The sequence below is a fragment of the Alternaria ventricosa genome (assembly GCF_023758065.1).
Source record: "Alternaria ventricosa strain BMP 2768 chromosome Unknown scaffold_5, whole genome shotgun sequence".
In the NCBI taxonomy this organism is placed as follows: domain Eukaryota; kingdom Fungi; phylum Ascomycota; class Dothideomycetes; order Pleosporales; family Pleosporaceae; genus Alternaria; species Alternaria ventricosa.
The window spans coordinates 1767714-1786858 of NW_026055685.1; the positions used below are offsets into that span (position 1 = coordinate 1767714).

At 53.6% G+C, this 19145-nt stretch overlaps 6 protein-coding genes across 6 annotated transcripts; 1 reads left to right on the forward strand and 5 right to left on the reverse strand.

Annotated features, from left to right (window-relative positions):
* Positions 1–1003: 1003 nt before the first annotated feature.
* Positions 1004–3790, reverse strand: J4E93_003962 (uncharacterized protein; the record flags this gene model as incomplete). Its single annotated transcript, XM_049341892.1, has 1 exon — positions 1004–3790. One exon carries the CDS (start codon positions 3788–3790, stop codon positions 1004–1006), a length of 2787 nt encoding a protein of 928 aa, XP_049201397.1.
* Positions 3791–4517: 727 nt separating this feature from the next.
* Positions 4518–5195, reverse strand: J4E93_003963 (uncharacterized protein; the record flags this gene model as incomplete). The annotated part of the gene is made up of 2 exons (XM_049341893.1): positions 4518–4922; positions 4989–5195. 2 exons carry the CDS (start codon positions 5193–5195, stop codon positions 4518–4520), a joined length of 612 nt encoding a protein of 203 aa, XP_049201398.1.
* Positions 5196–7690: 2495 nt separating this feature from the next.
* CEF3 (translation elongation factor EF-3) lies at positions 7691–11188 on the forward strand (the record flags this gene model as incomplete). The annotated part of the gene is made up of 5 exons (XM_049341894.1): positions 7691–7875; positions 7932–10803; positions 10860–10871; positions 10987–11003; positions 11080–11188. The coding sequence occupies 5 exons, from the start codon at positions 7691–7693 to the stop codon at positions 11186–11188; spliced, it is 3195 nt and encodes a 1064-aa protein (XP_049201399.1).
* Positions 11189–14366: 3178 nt separating this feature from the next.
* On the reverse strand, positions 14367–15386 carry J4E93_003965 (uncharacterized protein; the record flags this gene model as incomplete). The annotated part of the gene is made up of 1 exon (XM_049341895.1): positions 14367–15386. One exon carries the CDS (start codon positions 15384–15386, stop codon positions 14367–14369), a length of 1020 nt encoding a protein of 339 aa, XP_049201400.1.
* Positions 15387–16115: 729 nt separating this feature from the next.
* J4E93_003966 (uncharacterized protein) lies at positions 16116–16997 on the reverse strand (the record flags this gene model as incomplete). Its single annotated transcript, XM_049341896.1, is given in 2 exon segments — positions 16116–16978; positions 16994–16997. 2 exon segments carry the CDS (start codon positions 16995–16997, stop codon positions 16116–16118), a joined length of 867 nt encoding a protein of 288 aa, XP_049201401.1.
* A 559-nt stretch (positions 16998–17556) lies between these two features.
* J4E93_003967 (uncharacterized protein) lies at positions 17557–18780 on the reverse strand (the record flags this gene model as incomplete). The annotated part of the gene is made up of 3 exons (XM_049341897.1): positions 17557–18400; positions 18456–18653; positions 18707–18780. 3 exons carry the CDS (start codon positions 18778–18780, stop codon positions 17557–17559), a joined length of 1116 nt encoding a protein of 371 aa, XP_049201402.1.
* Positions 18781–19145: the final 365 nt, after the last annotated feature.

A 19145-nucleotide genomic window follows, 5' to 3' on the forward strand; every position in this document is an offset into this window, starting at 1 on the left:
ACTCTGACCACGATACATCTCCTTCACATTCACAGGCTCGGCCAGCAGCCGAAGTTCCGCGGCGGAATCGATTCGCAAAGCACACCCTTCTGAACCCGGTTGTCGGGTTTGTTCTTACTTTCTCATCATACCAAACCTTCCCGGTCGCCACAGCAAGGGGCGAGACAACCCGGATACCAGGTCTGGCCGCCGGAAGAGCGGGTGTGGGGAAAGAGTTCAGCTCTGATCATGCACCTAGACGGGTAGCTTGCATCGCACGAACTAAGAGGGTAGTCGCTCTTGGGCAGCAGTCTTTGCTGACACGGTAGGGACTACCGACAGCGCAGAGTGTGGTACAGACCACGGCGCGCTACTTCCCCAGGAACTTTGCCCGAGCTTGCCGCTGGGGAGCAGATGCACTTTTGAGGCATCTCCGCTGCGAGACATTGCTTTTCGCTCTAACGATTGGTGTGCAACGTCTTCAACGGTTATGTCTTGCGTTCTTCATTCACCCCCTGAGTGTCTCAGCCATTTGGTAGGTGCATTAACACTCCGCGGCTCGAGGAGCAGTCATCGCCTAGCTGTGACGCATTGCTGCGGAAGCGACAAATGTCGTCAACAATTCATTACTGTCCCAAAACTAATCGTTTCTCACGGTATTGTTAACCACTTTACGGCCTATACTGCAATACGGAATCATCTCGTGCGCAAAGATAGCCCTTAAATAGGAAAGATCGCAATCGTCACAGACTAATGGCCCATGAAAGAAGACCACATTATATGTACCGCAAACGATCGAGGTGAAGCAGTTCCCGGTAAGTCGAGATGCGACTACCGCCTCATAACACCATGGCGTCAATGGAAAGCCTACTTGCACATGCTTAATCTTTTCTATAGCAACAGTAGCATAGCACCACACGCGTAGAAGATCTCAATAGAAAAACAAGCTTTTACATCTTTCATCATCAACAAATATCATCCCCAACAAATCCCCACAGCACCAGATACCTACCTACCAACCCATCTACTCGCTCCCCTTCAACTCCTCCAACCTCTCCACTAACCTCTCCCACCCAGCACTATCCTCCCAATTCTCCTTCCCCTTCCCCATAACACTCCTAACCGCACTCCTACTCTTAAACTTCCAATCCTTCGCCACCACCTCCCCACTCCCACCCGCCAACCCCTCTGTCCGCTCCCTCGGCCCCAACGTCTCATACGCATCCACAAGATCAATCGTCATATCCACAACCGCATTCCACTCCGCCTCAGACCCCGACTCCCATTTCGGCTGGCTCGTCACGGCCCGCCACGCCTTCTCGTGGCATTCAAGTGCGGAACTCGGGCGCTGCGTGTGCGTGTACAGTGTTGCGAGGATGAGCCAGAGTTTGGGGGAGACGGTGATGAGGGGCTTGATGTGTTTTTCCATGAGGTCGTTTACAAGGCGCGGAAGACCGGGGCGCGTGATGTCGAAGCCGTCTTCGGCGGAGACTACGTGCTTGACGAGCATGTCGATGACTTCGGCGTCGACGCACTTTTCGCCTTCGGTCGAGCCCCGGAGCTCGCAGATGCGGCGTTGGGCTGTTACGACGTCGGCCCAAGAGGGCGGGTTGGTGGAGGCGCTCACGGCGAGCACGTTGTTCCAGATGCGGTAGTTGTCGTGCTTGATTGTTGCGGCGCGCTTGAATGCTTTGAGGGCGTCGGTGCGGGGGTGGTTTGTTACGCGTGTTTCTTGGAGTTCGCCGTCGGCGTTTTCTTGGATTCTGGGCTTGAGGTGCAGGAGGGAGGCTGCGAGGTTGCTCCATGCTTCGGCGTCTTGGTCGTCGAGCTGGACGCAGCGGGAGAAGGCTTCGACGGCGTTTTTGAATTGGAGGAGCTCGAGGTAGGCGCATCCGAGAGCGAACCAAGCGGGATGGTAGAGCGCGTTGATCTTTAGGGATAGTGCGTAGGCTTCTGCGGCTTTTTCGTAGTTGCGTGCTGAGATGTAGCGTTGACCGAGGGAGCGCTGGGCACGCGCGTATCGTTGGCCGGAGACGTTCCAGGCTTTCTCGTACATGGAGAGATCGTTGTCAATGTCTCCCAGGATGCAGTAGTAGCGCGGTGCTTCGGCTGGTGGTGGGTCTCGCTCAGCACCCTCCCACTTCTCTTCGTCCAAGTCCACGTTCTCGTCATCGCCATTGGTGGCGTGGAAGAGCTGTCGTCGAATCATCTTGCGCGCTCTCTCCTCCTTCTCAGTGGCAGCATAGCACAGCGCTGCTTCAGCCCACATCTCTAGTCTCTCGTAGATCTCGAGCGCAGATCGTAGACCGCCCAAGGCAACCCATCGTGCAGCGAGCTCAGACTCAAGCTCCCAGCGAGATGGGGAGCAGAGCGGGAAGACGTAACGGAGGCGTTCCTCAACGGATGCCGACTCGCTCTCCTTGGCTTGCGGGAGGAACGAAGTAATCTTCTCGCCAGTCTCAGCGTCGGTAGTAGCATCGCCCGAGGTCTCTGCGATAACTTGATCAACCAGAGCTTGGAGCTGGAGCAGACCACGCTCCATAGTTCGCGACTTGTACCCTTCAATGCGACTCCTCACGAGAAGAGCTTGGGTGTAAACTTGCCAGTTCGAGCTTCCACCCTCCAGCACTCTTGTAGCGTACGGTTCTGTCTGTTCTCTTGTGAGACCATCTGCTGGATTGGTATTCTTGATGCTTTCGGCCAACGAAAGCATAATAACAGAGTCTAGCGGGTCGAGCAACGGCTGTTTTGATGGGTCCATGGATGTGAGCGATGCCGGCAGACTGGACTCATCCTTGATCTCCATGGATGCAGTGTTGTTAGTGAAAGAGATCGACTCCAGCAGGGTGTCGTCGTTGAGATCTAAAGCCTTTGGCTTGGAGCTCTCATCAGATGTGCCGTTGGTCTCTGATCCCACACTTCGGGCGAGTACGATCAATTGACTGGTATCCTTCTGTTGGAATTTCGTTCTCTTGCCCATCAGTCCAGTCAACGCAAACTCGAATTTTCGTTCGGAAGTTGCCTGTTCAAGGTCCGCCTTGGCTTTCTTATCCAGACCATGGTGTGTATGGATCGCCGCTCGCTCCAGGAGGAAGGTCGTATGCAAGTCCTTAATCTCCCCGTTCTTTCCCGAGTTCTGAATCAAGTCCTCTACTACCTTCAAGTCATCGTAGATGGCATCCTGGAGACTTGGCGCCGGCTCGCTGAGCAGCCTCTGATGCACAAAGTTCACTCTGAGACGCGCCCATGCCGAAACGGGAATGTTCTTTTGAATCGGGGGACTGATGAGGATGGTGTGCGCAAGGCACAGCAGCTCGATGTTTGGTGTGAGCTTGTATGCCGCAACACCGTCTGCACTCAGTGATGCAATGAGATCTGTGCGCGTCTTGCTGAGAAGTTTCGCATCATCTGCGACGTCTTTTGACAACAGCGTCTCAGCAGACTTGAAGGGTAGTGGTGGTCCAGTGACATTCGATTGCAGGAATGCATGGAACGCCGCGACGGCGATCAGGAAGTGAACATGCTGCCGATATGCTGACGTCTCCTTTATCGGTGCAGACCCCTCCTCGTTCCGTTTCGACAGGAGCAGTCCCAGGCGATGAAAGATGTAGTCGCTCCAGAGAGTAAAGTCGCTCCGTTTCACGTCCTTGGTGGCCTCGTTGTCCTCATATCCTAGCAATAGTTGCGCCTCCGGTAGTTGGAGTACGCCTAGGAAATCTCCCGATTTTGTCAATGTGATGGTCGTTTCGAGCACTGCCGCGAGTTCATCTGGTAGTGAACCGCGAAAGAAGTCTAGGAAGACATCCGCCATGTTTATGCTAATTGGAGTGACTTTTGAAGTGGAATCGCGTCGTGTAAGGTATCGTCGACGTCGTTACAGGAAGTTATAAACTTATTCCCACTAATTTTGCATCTTGATAGCGTGGTTGCGGGGCTGCTTTTGGAATTTGCGGCGATGAGTAAGAGTGGAGAAAAAGGGCACGCCTAGCCACTTTAGGACAACAGGGTCTGATCCACATCTGCATGCAAGGCATGCCAGCCTTTCAGCTCCATGGCAGGCATCCGCACAGTTGGCTGTTGACTTCAACTTAATGTATGAGCAAAGCCGGCTTGGGCGCATTAACACAGTGAAACGGGCATTTGCGCAGATGAGCATGTGTTTAGCTTTGTGAATAGATCTTATCCAAGTGAATTATGACTACAACCTACCATCACAGCGTGCGCCCTGCATCTACTGAGCCAGGGACACTCCATATGCGCAACGTCTCTAGTCTGAGTCGCTGCTAGAACTAGAGCTGCTCTTGCCGCCCCTGCTACGGCTCCTACTGTGGCTCTTGTGGCTGTGACTGTGGTGCGAGGACCCGTGATGCGATCCGTGATGCGATCCGTGATGCGAAGACCCGTGGTGTGAACCGTGGTGCGAGCCGTGGTGTGAGCCATGGTCAGAGCTGCCGTGCTTCTTGTGTTTCTTGTGCTTCTTCTCCTTCCTAGAGTCATGTTAGATGATGCCCGTCATAGTGCTCGGATGCGTATGTGGCTTACTTGTCAGGAATGAGGTTGGCGCCAACCGCCCCCAGAAGCGCTCCTCCAAGCGTGCCCAGCGTGCCGCCTCCGAGCTTGTTACCCACGAACGCGCCGCCCGCACCTCCCATCAGAGCTGAACCCAGGCCACGGTCGCCTTCGCCAGGGCCGCCGGGTGCGCCGGGTTGACCATATGCCGGCGCGCCATAGCCTTGCTGCGGGTCATGATGGCCCTGTTGTGGATGAGCTCCGTACTGCTGGTTCGGGTCGTGGTAGCCTTGCTGCTGATGGCCCTGAGGGGGGTATGGAGAAGTGCTGCGGTTCGGGTCGTAGCTCTGTTGGTACTGGCCCTGGGGCGGGGCACCATAGCCGTGCTGGGGAGGTTGTCCGTAAGGGTCGTGCGACGGCGGGGGGTAGGAGCTCTACAGTGATGTGAGTAGCTGGAGGCTGGTGGATAGAATGCGCCTAGGTTGCGCAATAATGCTGACCTGTCCTTGTGGGTAGGGGCTGTGATGTCCCTGACCGTACTGGTCGTGCGGCTGCTGTCCGTACGCCTGAGGCTGAGGAGGATAGCCCTGGTTATGCTCTCCGTAGCCATGCTGCGGCTGTTGGGGCTGCTGGTATGCGCCGCCGTGGCTGTAGCCGTAGCCTTGATCGTGGCCTTGACCCTGACCGTAGTAATCCTGGCCTGACATGTTGTTCTTGAATATAATGTGTATTGATGTCTAAGGAGAAAAGATGTACGAAGGCTCTAGGTAGAGATGTGGAATGTGGTTGCGCCTACGGTGGGGGAGAGGGGCAGGTTGGCAGATGGTTAGGCCAGTGCGATTGCGGCATCACACGCACGCTTTAAGTGTGACTTGCCCTCGTAGGGAGCTGACTGCGCGCGCCACATGTCTGCGATGGCTGATCATACCCAACGGGTTAGACATGGGTCGCATTGCGGCTGAGCTGTGAGCGATTTGGTGGTGGATGTGGAGTCGGACATGACCGGAAATTTGGCTGAAGCGCCAGCACTGACCATCCAGCCATCCTGCAGTTCGTCTATGTAGCTGAGATTACATTGACCGCACCAAACAGCATTCTGTCTTTCGTGACTGGGCATGCCTTGTATAATACTTGCCAGAACTCTTGCCGAATGACGGTAGGCACATGTGCATTGCTGAGAGATCGTTGCCTTGCTTTTTCAGTATCGCCCCGGTCACATCTTCGGCGCTATCCGAATGATCACGCAAAAGGTCTGCTGCCTGGAAACATCGTCGCAAGTGTATTCAACAGCATTGTCTGGAAGTGCTGGTACAGTCTTTGAGACACCACTGTACATGTGCGCTGTGCCTATTCTGAACACCAACCTGTAGCAGCAATTCACTAAGCCATACTGAAGCAAGTGTTGTCCGTCTTAGACATAACTATCCGAGCAAACTTCGCGATTCGCTACTACGTTATACAGAAATCGAGCTGAACATATCTGCACACTACAAAAGAGTAAAGAAAAAATGCAATCGGAAGATCTAGCGTTAATGCAGCCTCTAGAGCGTTTACCTTTTCAGTCATATGAGGTACTACTTTCGTCTGCATCAGATCCTAAGCAAGTCTGCATGCTTTCTTAGTGAATGACGCGGTTTGACTTGTACGCGACTGCTGAGGAACAGACGACACAACTTATGCTCGCACAATGTAAATAAGCAAATAACACCGCTACAGGGTGCCGTTGGTCCACATAACAATGCCATAAATGTGAAGACTTGAAGTTTGACGGATTGGTACAAGCGTACTGTAAGGAACTCTGACACGTCGAAATCCGGGGTATCGATAAGAAGTGGGGGTTTGCGGAGCGCAATATGGTTGAGCGATGGTTCGCATACGGCTAACAATTCGACATCGTCAGGGTCCAACTGTTTCGTAGTTGTGTTCTGCATCCGTCACGGGCCGTCGTAAGGGTCATGTTAGTAATCCTATGAACAGGGAACATACACGGCGACAGCAGGGCGGTCAGATCCGGTATGTCATGCGCTATACTGACAAGTAGTCTCGGAAGATTTTACCGTCTCTAATACTTCTGGTATAGTACGGCGTGGTGCCGGTGATGGCTCGGCGGTTGTCTACGCAGGGTGGCGAGGGTACCAGAAACGCTTGCTGTCTCGACTTCGGCAGAATCGGGGAGGTAGTAGTCTGGAGCCTCCGCTTGTGGCCGTAGCGCGACGACTTGGCAAGGCTGTACGAATAGTGGCCGGCAAGGCTACCCCATCAGTAAGAGAACGCCCGTAGATTGAGCTAGAAGTTGAATGCTGTGGTGTTTTCAAAGGCCGAAGTGAAAGAGTTGGCAGAATGTGTATTGTGAATGGCGTGGCTTGGAATGTATGCTCTATTGTAAGGATGCTGACATGGCGGTCTGGCTGGATTAGTGCAGTCCCTGATCTTCAGCGCGCATTTCCCGCGGCTCCCAACCGTTGGCTGCATGTCGTTGGCTACGGTGTCTTGTTGAAGAAGGCGGTCAGCGCGCCTTACCCAAACTCGCCACACATAGATGGCCTTTTGCAACGTGGGCTGTAACATGGCTCCGGCGGCGGCAAAGCTGCTGCCCCTCTACTGTGAAGAAACAGTGAAAGCCACTTGCGGGGAGTGCTAGATAACTGGGGAAAATGCGGCGAGAAGGAAAATTTTGGCGTTGATTGGGATGCGAATTAGATCATAGGGAAATAATTGCGCAAACACCTTATACAAGAAAAAAACTAAACAGGTCTGCACACTACATTAACCTAAAACCTTGCAAAGTAGGTGACCTAACGTCAACGTAGGCTCTAGGCTGTTTAGGTTTTTCCTAGGTTGGCGTGCAAAGGCCTGGGCGGCGAAGCTGGTGTCGGGTTCCTCAGCGCGATAAGATCTGGCCCGTGCAGAAAATCTCAAAGCGAGCGACCATCCCACCAAACAGCGCAAATTTAAAGAGCCCGTCGAGCCTTCACTGCCACCTCTCTCCACTCACACTCCCTTTCCCTTCTTTCTGTCGTTGTGCCCGGTAGCATAGAAAGGTTGCGAGTCAGATTCCTCGCGTTGATACCCCCCGGATAGATTCACTCTATCTTTTCGCGCCAAAAGTTTTTTAGGCCCCGCCAAAGTCCATATATAAGGACCACCCCACCTACTTCTTCCACCCTCTCTACACACACCCCCCTCTACCTCAACCGACAAAATGGCGCCTGCTGCTTCGCATGATGCCAAGGACGTCAAGTCCGAGAACTCCAAGTCGCTCAAGGCGCTTGAGGAGATGATGCAGAAGTTGACCGTGTCCAAGGCCCAGGACGAGATCAACGCCTCTGCTCAGGCCATCGCCACCTTCATCAACGGCGACATTGAGGAGGCTGACGCTCCCACCAAGTATGTTTGCCCTCTGCCCCTCCCCCGCCACAGTGCAGTCTCTAACAAATACCCAGGGCTGTCCAGGTGCTTAAGAAGCAACTCGCCAGCAAGAAGGATGCCGTCGCCCGCGAGCGCGCTCTCGATGCCATCCGTGCTATCGCCCAGCACTCGCACGTCTCCGCCTCCGTCGAGCCCTACCTCGTCTCCCTCCTGCCGGACGTGCTGGCCGCGGTCGGTGACAAGATGAGCGGCGTCAAGGTCGCTGCTCAGACCGCCGCCGAGTCCATCGTCATGGCCGCCAACCCCAACGCCGTCAAGGCCATCATCCCCCACATCATCAACTCGCTCGAGAACGCACAAAAGTGGCCCGAGAAGATGACCGACCTGAAGTGCATTGAGGCCCTCACCAAGAGCGCCCCTGCCCAGATGGCTTTCCGTGTCCCCGACCTGATTCCCGTTATCTCGGGAGCCATGTGGGACACCAAGCCTGAGGTCAAGAAGGCTGCCTACGGCACCATGGAGACCCTCTGCTCCTTGATCTCCAACAAGGATATCGAGCGCTTCATTCCCGAGCTCATCAAGTGTATCGCTAAGCCTGAGAACGTCCCCGAGACCGTTCACTTGCTCGGTGCCACCACTTTCGTCACTGACGTTCACGAGCCCACCCTCGCCATCATGGTTCCCCTGCTTGAGCGTGGTCTCGTCGAGCGCGAGACTGCCATCAAGCGTAAGTCTGCCGTCATTATCGACAACATGTGCAAGCTTGTCGAGGACCCCCAGATTGTCGCCGCTTTCTTGCCCCGTCTCATGCCCGCGCTTGAGAAGAACCACGACAACTTGGCTGACCCCGAGGCTCGTGAGAAGACCCGCCAGGGTCTCGACACCCTCATCCGTGTCGGTCACGTCGAGAACGGCAAGATCCCCGAGATCGAGAAGTCTGGTGACATCTCCACCATTGCCAACCACCTCAAGGCCGCTATCCCCTCCAGCATCAAGATTGACGACCGCTTCACCCCTGTCGTCAACTACGTTGGTGCCATTGGTGGTCAGCTGATCGACGAGAAGGACTACGAGCCTCTCAACTGGCAGGCTAACGCCGGTCCTTTCGTTGCCGTCCTTGTCGGTGACGAGAAGGCCAAGGAGGTCACTGAGGAGACCCGCAAGCGATCTCTCCCCGGTGCCGCCGCTGAGCGCGCCGTCGAGCCTGATGAGGAGGAGGGCGAGGATCTCTGCAACTGCACATTCAACTTGGCCTACGGTGCTAAGATCCTGCTCAACCAGACTCATCTCCGTCTCAAGCGTGGTCAGCGTTACGGTCTCCTCGGACCCAACGGTTCCGGAAAGACCACCCTCATGCGCGCTATCAACAACGAGCAGGTCGAGGGTTTCCCCAAGCAGAACGAGGTCAAGACCGTCTACGTCGAGCACGACTTGGACTCTGCTGACACTGAGATGACCGTTCTTGAGTGGACCATGGGTAAGCTCAAGTCCGTCGGTGTTGAGACCCCTGAGTCAGAGGTCAAGACTACCCTCAACGAGTTCGGTTTCACCGACGCCATGTACAACGGTACCATTGGTGCTCTCTCCGGTGGATGGAAGATGAAGCTCGCGCTTGCCCGTGCTGTCTTCGAGAAGCCTGACATTCTGCTGCTCGACGAGCCCACCAACCACTTGGACGTCAAGAACGTCAAGTGGCTCGAGGACTACCTCACCAGCTCCCCTTGCACATCCATTGTCATCTCCCACGACAGCAAGTTCTTGAACAACGTCATCCAGCACGTCATCCACTACGAGCGCTTCAAGCTTAAGCGCTACCGTGGTAACCTTGACGACTTCGTCAAGCGTGTGCCCTCTGCCAAGTCCTACCACGAGCTTGCTGCCTCCGACATGGAGTTCAAGTTCCCCGAGCCCGGTTTCCTTGAGGGTGTCAAGACCAAGGCCAAGGCCATTCTCCGTGCCACCAACATGAGCTTCCAGTACGAGGGTACCTCCAAGCCCCAGATTGAGGACATTACCTTCCAATGTTCGCTCGGATCCCGTATCGCCGTCATTGGTCCCAACGGTGCCGGAAAGTCCACCCTTGTCAACGTCTTGACTGGTGAGCTTGTCCCCACCAAGGGTGAGATCTACCACCACGAGAACATCCGTATTGCCTACATTAAGCAGCACGCTTTCGCCCATATTGACCACCACCTCGACAAGACTCCTTCCGAGTACATTCAATGGCGTTTCCAGACTGGTGAGGACCGTGAGACCATGGACCGCGCCAACAAGATCGTCACCGAGGAGGACGAGAAGGCCATGGACAAGATCTACAAGATCGAGGGTACCGAGCGTCGCGTCATCGGCATCAACTCCCGCAGGAAGTTCAAGAACTCCTACGAGTACGAGTGTTCGTTCGCTCTCGGAGAGAACGTTGGCATGAAGAACGAGCGCTGGACACCCATGATGTCTGCTGACAACGCCTGGATTCCTCGTTCCGAGATCATGGCTTCGCACGCCAAGATGGTTGCCGAGGTTGACCAGAAGGAGGCTCTTGCCAGCGGTCAATTCCGTCCCCTTGTCCGCAAGGAGATTGAGGCCCACTGCGCCAACTTCGGTCTCGACGCTGAGCTCGTTTCCCACTCCCGCATGCGTGGTCTCTCCGGAGGTCAGCGTGTCAAGGTCGTTCTGTCTGCCTGCTCATGGCAGCGTCCTCACTTGATCGTCCTCGACGAGCCTACTAACTACCTGGACCGTGACTCTCTTGGTGCTCTTTCCAAGGCCATCAAGACCTTCGAGGGTGGTGTCATCATCATTACTCACTCCGCCGAGTTCACTGCCAACCTCACTGAGGAAGTCTGGGCTGTCATGGACGGTCGCATGACTCCTTCCGGTCACAACTGGGTGCAAGGTCAGGGTGCCGGACCCCGTCTTGCCAAGGACGATGGTGAAGAAGAGGAGAAGGTATGTCATCACTCTACCCACTATATCGATTGATCATTGCTAACTTAACGCGCCAGTTTGATGCCATGGTTCGTGCTTTTCCCCGTTCCTGCTTCCTGTTGTCGACCAGATTCGACCCGCCCACTCCCCTGGCGGCCCCTTCACACCCTACCCTCTTAGAACCTATGCTAACTATGACAACAGGGCAACAAGATAGCCAGGTACGTTATTTCTCGACGTTTGGGAGCATCCTGCCGTCGTCCCGATCAATTTGGAGCAAAAACTGACTTTTTACAGCCAAAAGAAGAAGGCCAAGCTCACCTCCTCCGAGATGCGCAAGAAGAAGAAGGACCGCATGGCCCGCCGCAAGCGTGGCGAGGAGGTCTTCTCCGACGAGGACGAGTAAACGCATCGCCGCCCTTTTCGAAAAGTTTCCTTCCCTCGGTTTTGGTTTACGGCAGGAGAGTTCATGGGTTGCATGACAGGCTGAATCGATATCAGTCTATGAGTAATGTGTTCATGGTCGGCGTCACGGTACAAAACTTGCATGGTTGCTCTTCATCTGATTCCATCTCGTACAAGATAGAGAATAGATTCCCCCAACACTTCATACCTTTCGCCTCAATGCTTCGTGACTTCGCATGTGGCTATGAACATCATCATCATCATCATCATCATCATCTGTTCAGCTCCGAACGAATTCGACATACCTAATCCTCACATGGTAATATCGACACCATCTTCCACAGCAGCTTCACTTCCGCTCGCACGCAACTACGTCATCCTTTATTTGGTAGTAGTAGCTCTGATATATCTGCGGCCATGGCGGCGATCCATGCTTAGTCACTCCCATCAAGGCATATTTTCTACTAGCTATTTGACCGGTTCATCGCCAACTACAAGCCATCCATCAAATTGAGCCACGCCGCTTCAAAGACACGACATGTTTACATGATATCCAAGCTGGATACAATGCTAATCGAGAGCAACAGTAGTCAATACTTAGAGTAGGAAATGAAGGATGGCAAGACGGGCTCCGAGAAAAGTTTTGCGTCGCGCAAGGATGTGCGTTTTTGCGTCCGCGCTCTTCTCCCTGAATATCATGCAATAGTATACTTAGTTAATCCTTCCTTGAGCGTGGGTTTGGCAGCTTCGATCTCCATTCCGCTTCGAAACACAAAACTCTTCTGCCTCGATGCATGTGATCCGTTCACGTGAACATCATGCCTTGACCACCCAACATGCGTTGCTCCTTGCACAATCTCTAGATTCGGACTGATGCTATTTAGCTCCGAAACCGATTACTTCGAAGAATGTAAGTCAACGACCAGGTCATTGGACTACTGGAGGAGGGTGGCTATGAATGCTATAATGAATAAGATCTAAAATCAATGTATGGAAATTCATTCAGTATGCACTATTAAGGTATATCATCGCGCACTATTGAATAAATGAAGACACTCTTCTCATACTGCGCATTCTACAGCATACCAGACGTACGCCCCGGTTTTAATAGGTGCAACAGCCTCCTCGAACGTTGGTGCCGTAAACCCCAGTGCTACCATGCAACCCAGGGTTGGGGCGTTGTAACCATAGACACGGCAGGTACGACCTGAAATATTGGCGCTCTGACACTTGGCCTTGCAAGAGGCCAAGGTCGTCGTAAAAGCATAGTTGCCGTATGATACCCCCGCTCTTCTATTACCGTTAACGCCACAGGTGGGTTGTGGTTCAGGCGTTGGCGTTGGCGTAGGAATAGGTGTCGGCGTAGGAGTAGGAGTGGGTGTTGGTGTGGGGGTTGGGGTTGGGGTTGGGGTCGAAGTACTGGTTTCGGTCGAGGTTGAGGTACTGGACGAAGTCGAGGCAGAGCTGACAACAACATCTGTGCTAGTGGAAGAGGAGACAGTTGTCGTCTCAACAGTGGAGGAAGGCGATAGGGTTGAGCTTGATGCTGAACTGCTCGGTTGCACGGTATTGGAGACAACATAGACACCTTTTGGTAATCAGCAAATGTTATACAAGTCAGCTCGCTCCGTCACTCACCATCAACACCGTCATTCGAAGAACCGCCGTTCTTCGTGTTTTTGAGATAGCAATTACCAGCACCTTTGCCGCCAACGAAAGAAGCGGCGACGCACTGTGCATCGCCTGCGCAAGCTTGTGCGCAAGCCTGGAGGGTTGCTGCGTACTGGTTGGTGAAATCACCTCCGTAGAAGTCAACTCCACAAGTAAGTGTCAGGGTGCGTGAGCCATCAGTGTAAGAGCAGCCGTTGTTTTCCGGGCAAGTAAAACTGGTAGGGCACACTTGGGGGACATCCGGCGCTGGAGTAGGCATTGTCGAAGTATCTCTGGAGATGACAGCTACTGCAATCACGTTGGCACTAACGACTGGGTCAGTTGAAGGTCGAATGAATAGCAGAGATGCCATACTTTGACTGAGCCGCATTGAGCGTGCTTTTGAGGTAGCAGTTACCATCCACGTAGCTTGCAGCATTGCATCCCTTAGTTGTGGAGCATGCTCGAATGCAACTTGCCAAGGATGATGTCTATGAAACGATGAGCGTTGATTCCAAGACAGCCCACTGTGGGGTCATGCTTACCTGTGCTAACTGCAAATCGCCACCATAGTAGTCAGTCGCACAGCTGACTTGAAGAGTGGCTCCATTCAAGGTGAGCGAGCATTGGTCGTCCTGGGGACAGATTGGTGATGATGGGCAGGTCGACGAGGCGGCTCGCAATGCGAGCGCAATTGCGCGAAGGGCAGGTGCCATTTTGAAATGTAGTTGTCGAGAGGATGGAAAGCGAGTCTCGTTGATCAGAAAAGCAGCGCATTTGACAGCTTTATACACTTTCAACGTTACTTGCCATGGTCTGGACGCAAGGGAAAACCGCCGAGCGAGGACGCAATGCGTCTATGAACGACGATAGAGTACGCCTTTGGCTCGATAGGGTCTGGCCTTGGTCCGGGCTGGTTATTGAGATGGAACTCGAATGCGCCCACGAAAAACCTTTGAAGGACCTCAGCTTCGAATGTTTAGCCTTAAAATACTATTTTGGTCTGTGGCTTGATACTCTTCTTGAAAAGGCATTGGTGATGCGCCGCATCGTGTGTATTAGGCTAGCGCTAAGAGCGGGAGGTAGAATCCGGGGTTAGTCCAGGGGATCGGCCGTAGTCCAGACCGAGGTCGCGGACACAAAGACGAACCTAGATAGAGTGATGAAGGCTCTAGCTTGATGAATCTGGATTTGTGGGATACGGAGTCACCGATGAAGTTTTGTTCTGCGGCCGCGCAAACAGAGTAGAGTATTATGCTGCCTACATACTATTGAATACTCATACGTTGAAACTTTGTAAGACAATGTATACTTCTACCTTAAAAACATGTTTTAGACTCATCTTGCAAAACGCGACACAAAATCTAGACATAGCTAGTGAGATCAGTAGATGTAGACAAGGTCATCTGCTCAGATCAAAGACGAGGCTCGGCGTGAGAAAGGACCAAAAAGAAAAGCGCTGAACTCTCCAAACTGGGTATCCAAACACCCGCAACACCAAACTACTCTCCCCTCCTCTTTACACCCCCTCAAAATATCGCAACAGCATTAGGCAAACTCCCCACACCCCCCGGCACATCCACGGGTTTACTAACCACCAAAATTTCCCACCGTCCCTTCTCCTTGCACATCCCCGCCAACCCCTCCAGATCCCACAGCTCGCCAATCGGCATCCCCCACATACTCAACATACACGCATGCAAGCTCCCCTCGAAACTCTCCGGCGGCCAAACCTCGAAATTCGCGTTATCAGTCGCAGCAGCCGCGAAGTATTTGTCGTAAAGAAAGTCTTTCATGGCATCGTCGGCGGCGAGACCGGCGTAGAAATGTTGGTCGTGGGGGAGGGTGCTGCGGGAGGACTTCTCGGAGGGGGAGAGGGAGAGGTAGGTTGAGAGCCAGCCGGTGCGGATGAGGAGGATGTCGCCGGTGTGGAAGGATGTGCCTTGGGATTGAGCACATGCAAGGAGATCGTCTGCTGTGATAGCGTGTTTGGCGAAGGGGTCGTATTCTTTGCCTGTCTTCTGGGACCAGGCGTACACGTCGAGGAGAATGCCGCGGCCAATGATTCCCCTTTTGGCCCAGGCGTCTATACCGAGTTTACGTGAGCGCTCAGGTGCTGCGTCGCCATCTTCACCGTCGTCGTCTACGTCCGCCATGATTTCATCTGAGAGAACGCCGTTGTAGTGGCATTCATACTTTGGATGTGCGAAGTGGCGGAAACCGTCCCATTGCGAAGTGCTTTGCGTGTTGAATGCTACCTCGTCGTCGAAAGCGCCTGGTGCAATGGTTTTGATGCGGTGTTTTAGGCCTTTTCGTCCGAAGAAGGCTGGGCTGGGGACGTTCAAGGGGAGATCTAACGAGACTGATTCTCCTGTTTTGACGTTTTCTTGTGTGGCTTTTACCGTTCTCTCCGGGGTGAGGAGATTCAAGCGACCGAGTTCATCGTGGCCGCCCCAGAACCAGGCGTTGTCTTTTGGGGTGCCGGCGATGTGTGGTAAGGCTGAGCGTTTGGGGAAGGTTGATGCGTCACCGTTGGGATTTAGCCTCATTTTGAAGAGATGATTGGTAGCGAAATAAGTTCTTGGGGGCGGTAATCTTGTGTTAGGGACTGCCTTAGATGGACATAGTCGTTTTTGAGATGGCGGTCAATGTATTACGAGTGACGTCAAGTAATCGTCGTGCATGCATGGTCGCGTGTCCCCCCGCCCCACCCTACTCTTTAACCATATTAAGCTCTTGATAATAAGTTCGGAGGCAAGATCGTAAGTACTGCAGAGGAAGTCAAGACGATGGAAAGTGTGTAAGTATCTGATATATTCCCTGATGGTCGTTGTGCCCCATCAACTACCAGACTAGTCAAATGTGCAACAGTCGTTCCATACTTTCGTTCGAAAGACGTGCGTCAACCTAGGAAAAACCTTAACAGGTCTGCAGCCTACATTAACATAGAAACATGCAAAGTAAGTGACTTAAAGTTGATGTAGGCTCTAGACCTATTCCGTTTTTTCTTGTATGTGGTAGACGGGTTGTTGTGTCTCGTGCTATCGAAACATCGTCTTCGCTTCGTCTCTGTCGGCGTCGCTTGGGCCGGTCTTGCCGGTGAACAACCCGTATATGCATAGCTGGTTTCATGGCCTGTCGCCAGCTGAAGCCAGGAAGCCAGGAAGCCAGAGTTTAGCCATGGTCGGCTTCGATGGTCACCCAACTCTTCCGCACGGCACCCTCAACCCCAGTACCGTCTCTTCTCACCTCTCCCACTACCACATCTCCACCCTGCCCTACGTCGCCTTACAAACCTTCTTATGACCTTTCCAATCCACCTTCTGACACTCCTGCGAGCAATATCTCGCCTTCTTACACTTTCCACAAGCCGAGAAAACCTTCCCATCCTTCGGGCCCCTCCCGCAGTTCGTGCAATCCCCCTCTTTTCTCGGTCCCTTGCCCTTCTTGAGAACCGCAGCCAGAGCCGGCACCTTCATACCCATCATCTCCACCAATGTCTTGATAGTCATACCATCGTTGTCTTTGCTGTCGACGTCACCGCCATGCTCAACGTACCACTTGAGCATCTGCACGTTCTTGCTCGTGTCGCCGTGAATATCGGCTTGGGCGATTTCAGAGCCTGGCGTCGCGCCGAAACGGTTCTTCGTGTTGACGGAACCGCCAGCGTCGAAGAGGATCTGCGCAAATTCGGGTTGCACGTAGGGTTTGGTGGAGATGGCCCAGAAGAGGGCGGTGCTGCCCACGACGTCCTTACCGTCGACAGGTACTTTGAGATCATTGGCTAGATATTTTACGACGCCCAGTAATTCTTGCTTCTTGTTTGGCATCATATGCAGCGCTGGCAAGAGTACACCGTAGACGGTTGTTTTCGTGGGCCCCCATCGTTTAGCGTAGAGATCGTTCCTGAACGTCTCACGAGCTTCCTCGGTGCCGCCGAGCTGTTTGATCATCATTTCCGCGTAGTTTTGTAGCGCGTCGAATTCTTGGTTGAATATAGAGAGGAAGGTCTGGCCGACTGGGTCCTTGAGGTCACGACTGGGCACTGTAGGGTTTTTCTGGCTCCAGCCGCGAAGCTCCATGCCGTCCATGCCCGCGAGCTGGTCTTCGGAATTGATCATGTCTTCCAGGGTACTTGGTGCTATACATTAGTAACTCATTGGAGCTTCAGAGGGTGTGTGCGCTATATACCGGTCTGACCGCCCTTGCACCTGCATGTTCTGCAACATTTGCATGAATTTAGCCGACATGTTGTATGTTGTTCAATTGATAGATTGGAGGAGAGTTTGTGTGGGCGCAGTCGTATGAGAGTGATGTTGGATGGCAGGATGTGGAGCGGAGGGGTGACGGCGTGGCCCTTTCGCGCTTGGAGCTATCGATAGCACACGCGACTTCACGTGTTTCATCCACAACGCGCAGTCGCTGGTCCGACAGCTGGAGTATTTGGCGTCTTGTCTGCACCCGAGTCACTACTTCTCATGGGCAATCAAGTTCGGGAACAATTTTTGGCATCGGTATATATTGGTAACGAAGAAGCGTAGCAGCTCAAATGAAACAGTCATTCCGATAAACGCCGGTCTCGAACTCCGCATCCAGATGCAAAGTTTGTCCAGCTCGCCAGGGTGGAAGGTATCGTATATCCAAACGCCAATGAACGTACAGGTATCACCAGATTCACGTCAGACCCAGTCACATTCCGTGTTCTAACCCAACAAGTATCTACTTCTTCAACGCGGCGTCGTAAAGGCTGACAAGTATGCCAACCAGCGAGCCAATTTGCAGCCCGTAGTATCCTCCCGGGACATTATTTCCTACGCGCGCAACCGCGTACTCGGAGAAGGGACCCCAGGCACTTGGCGCAAATGCCATGTTGACAGTTTCCCGGTAGGCATTGTACGACAGGACTGCCCGCGCAATGTTGAAGATGAGCGGGTCAGCGGGGTATTGGCGCTCGGAAGACTTGCGCGAGGTGTTTGATCGAAGGGTCAAGTTGAAGAAGTATGAGAACATCAGTGGTAGCACCCAGCTCGTCAGCGACCAGAGGGTAGCTGGTGCCCACCACTCGGCTGAGAGCAGCGCCCAGAAGTTTGGTCCTCGAACGTCTTGACTGCTCGTGTATGAGCCCAGGGCGGCGGGTGTAGCGAATAATGGAGTGGTGTCGAGCGTGTTGTACTGTAGTCCTACAGCTTCGACAAGCAGGATGATAGTTTGGATGGTAGCGACCGAGCTTGCGTTTTCGCGAACGAACTCCTTCAGCTCATCGATCCTGGTCCTGTCCCACAGCTCGACAGCCTTTGTCTGGACTACTTGGAAAGACTGGTCGGCGACCTCAGCGAGTTGGGCAGGCGATGCGGGAATGTCCACTTGATTGTATAGCTCGGAAACGCGACGAGAGACAGCCTTGGGTTCGGCTTGAGCAACCACCTCGGAAACGCGACGGGACATGGCCTTAGGTTCGGCTTCAGCGACCATCTCGGAAACACGTCGAGAGACGGATCTCGGCTTGGGTGTACGCGCGACAACGCTGCGGATTTCTGGTGTAATGATGGGGGTGGACTCTGGTCTGCGCGTTCGTTAGTCTCAGCGCGTCGCGCGTCGCGTATCCAAGTTTGACATACGAGGGGTCTTTGTTAAGAGTTCGGCGTCGCGTCGTCTTCGTGATGAAGGGTTCCGGCGAAGACTTTTCGCGCTTTACTGGCGACCCATTGCGCCCGTAGTAGTCGCTAAACTCAGGGAGTTTGGCAAAGGTGCTCTCATTGGAGTTGAGATGGCTCTCAAGCAGGTCCACGAGATCGTCTTTCAAAAGGCCATCTGCACTGCAAATGGCTTGTTAGTATCGCATACACGCGCAGGATCGATTCCAGCCTACTCGGGAAGTCTAGCCTTCTGCGCAAGCTCGATCAAGTCAGCTTTGCGCTTCCTCTGAAGCCAAGAGTGAGACATTGTGAGTGGTATAGATCAAGTCGCGTAAAGCTTGCGATCAAAATGGGTCAAGAATGCAAGCGGAAAAAGCGTCGTGGGCAAAAAAGGTGGGGGCGGTGTGGTGTTGATCGGATGCAGAGAGACTCTGGATGTAAACACGATGGCTGGGGCTCACGTGGGTCATCTGGGCGCTAACTGTTGCAGGGCTTAGCCTACAAAATACATTGATCTGCAGCAACACCACGCTGTCTCTGAGCAAGATGCGTTGTCTGCCGTCGTTTTGGTGGCATTCGCGTAGGTATAGCTTAGGTAGTCTTAACTGCATCAAGCCGTCGTCTGGTCCCCGTGCTTCTGATAGCTGATAGCCAGGGCTTGCAGGGATGTGG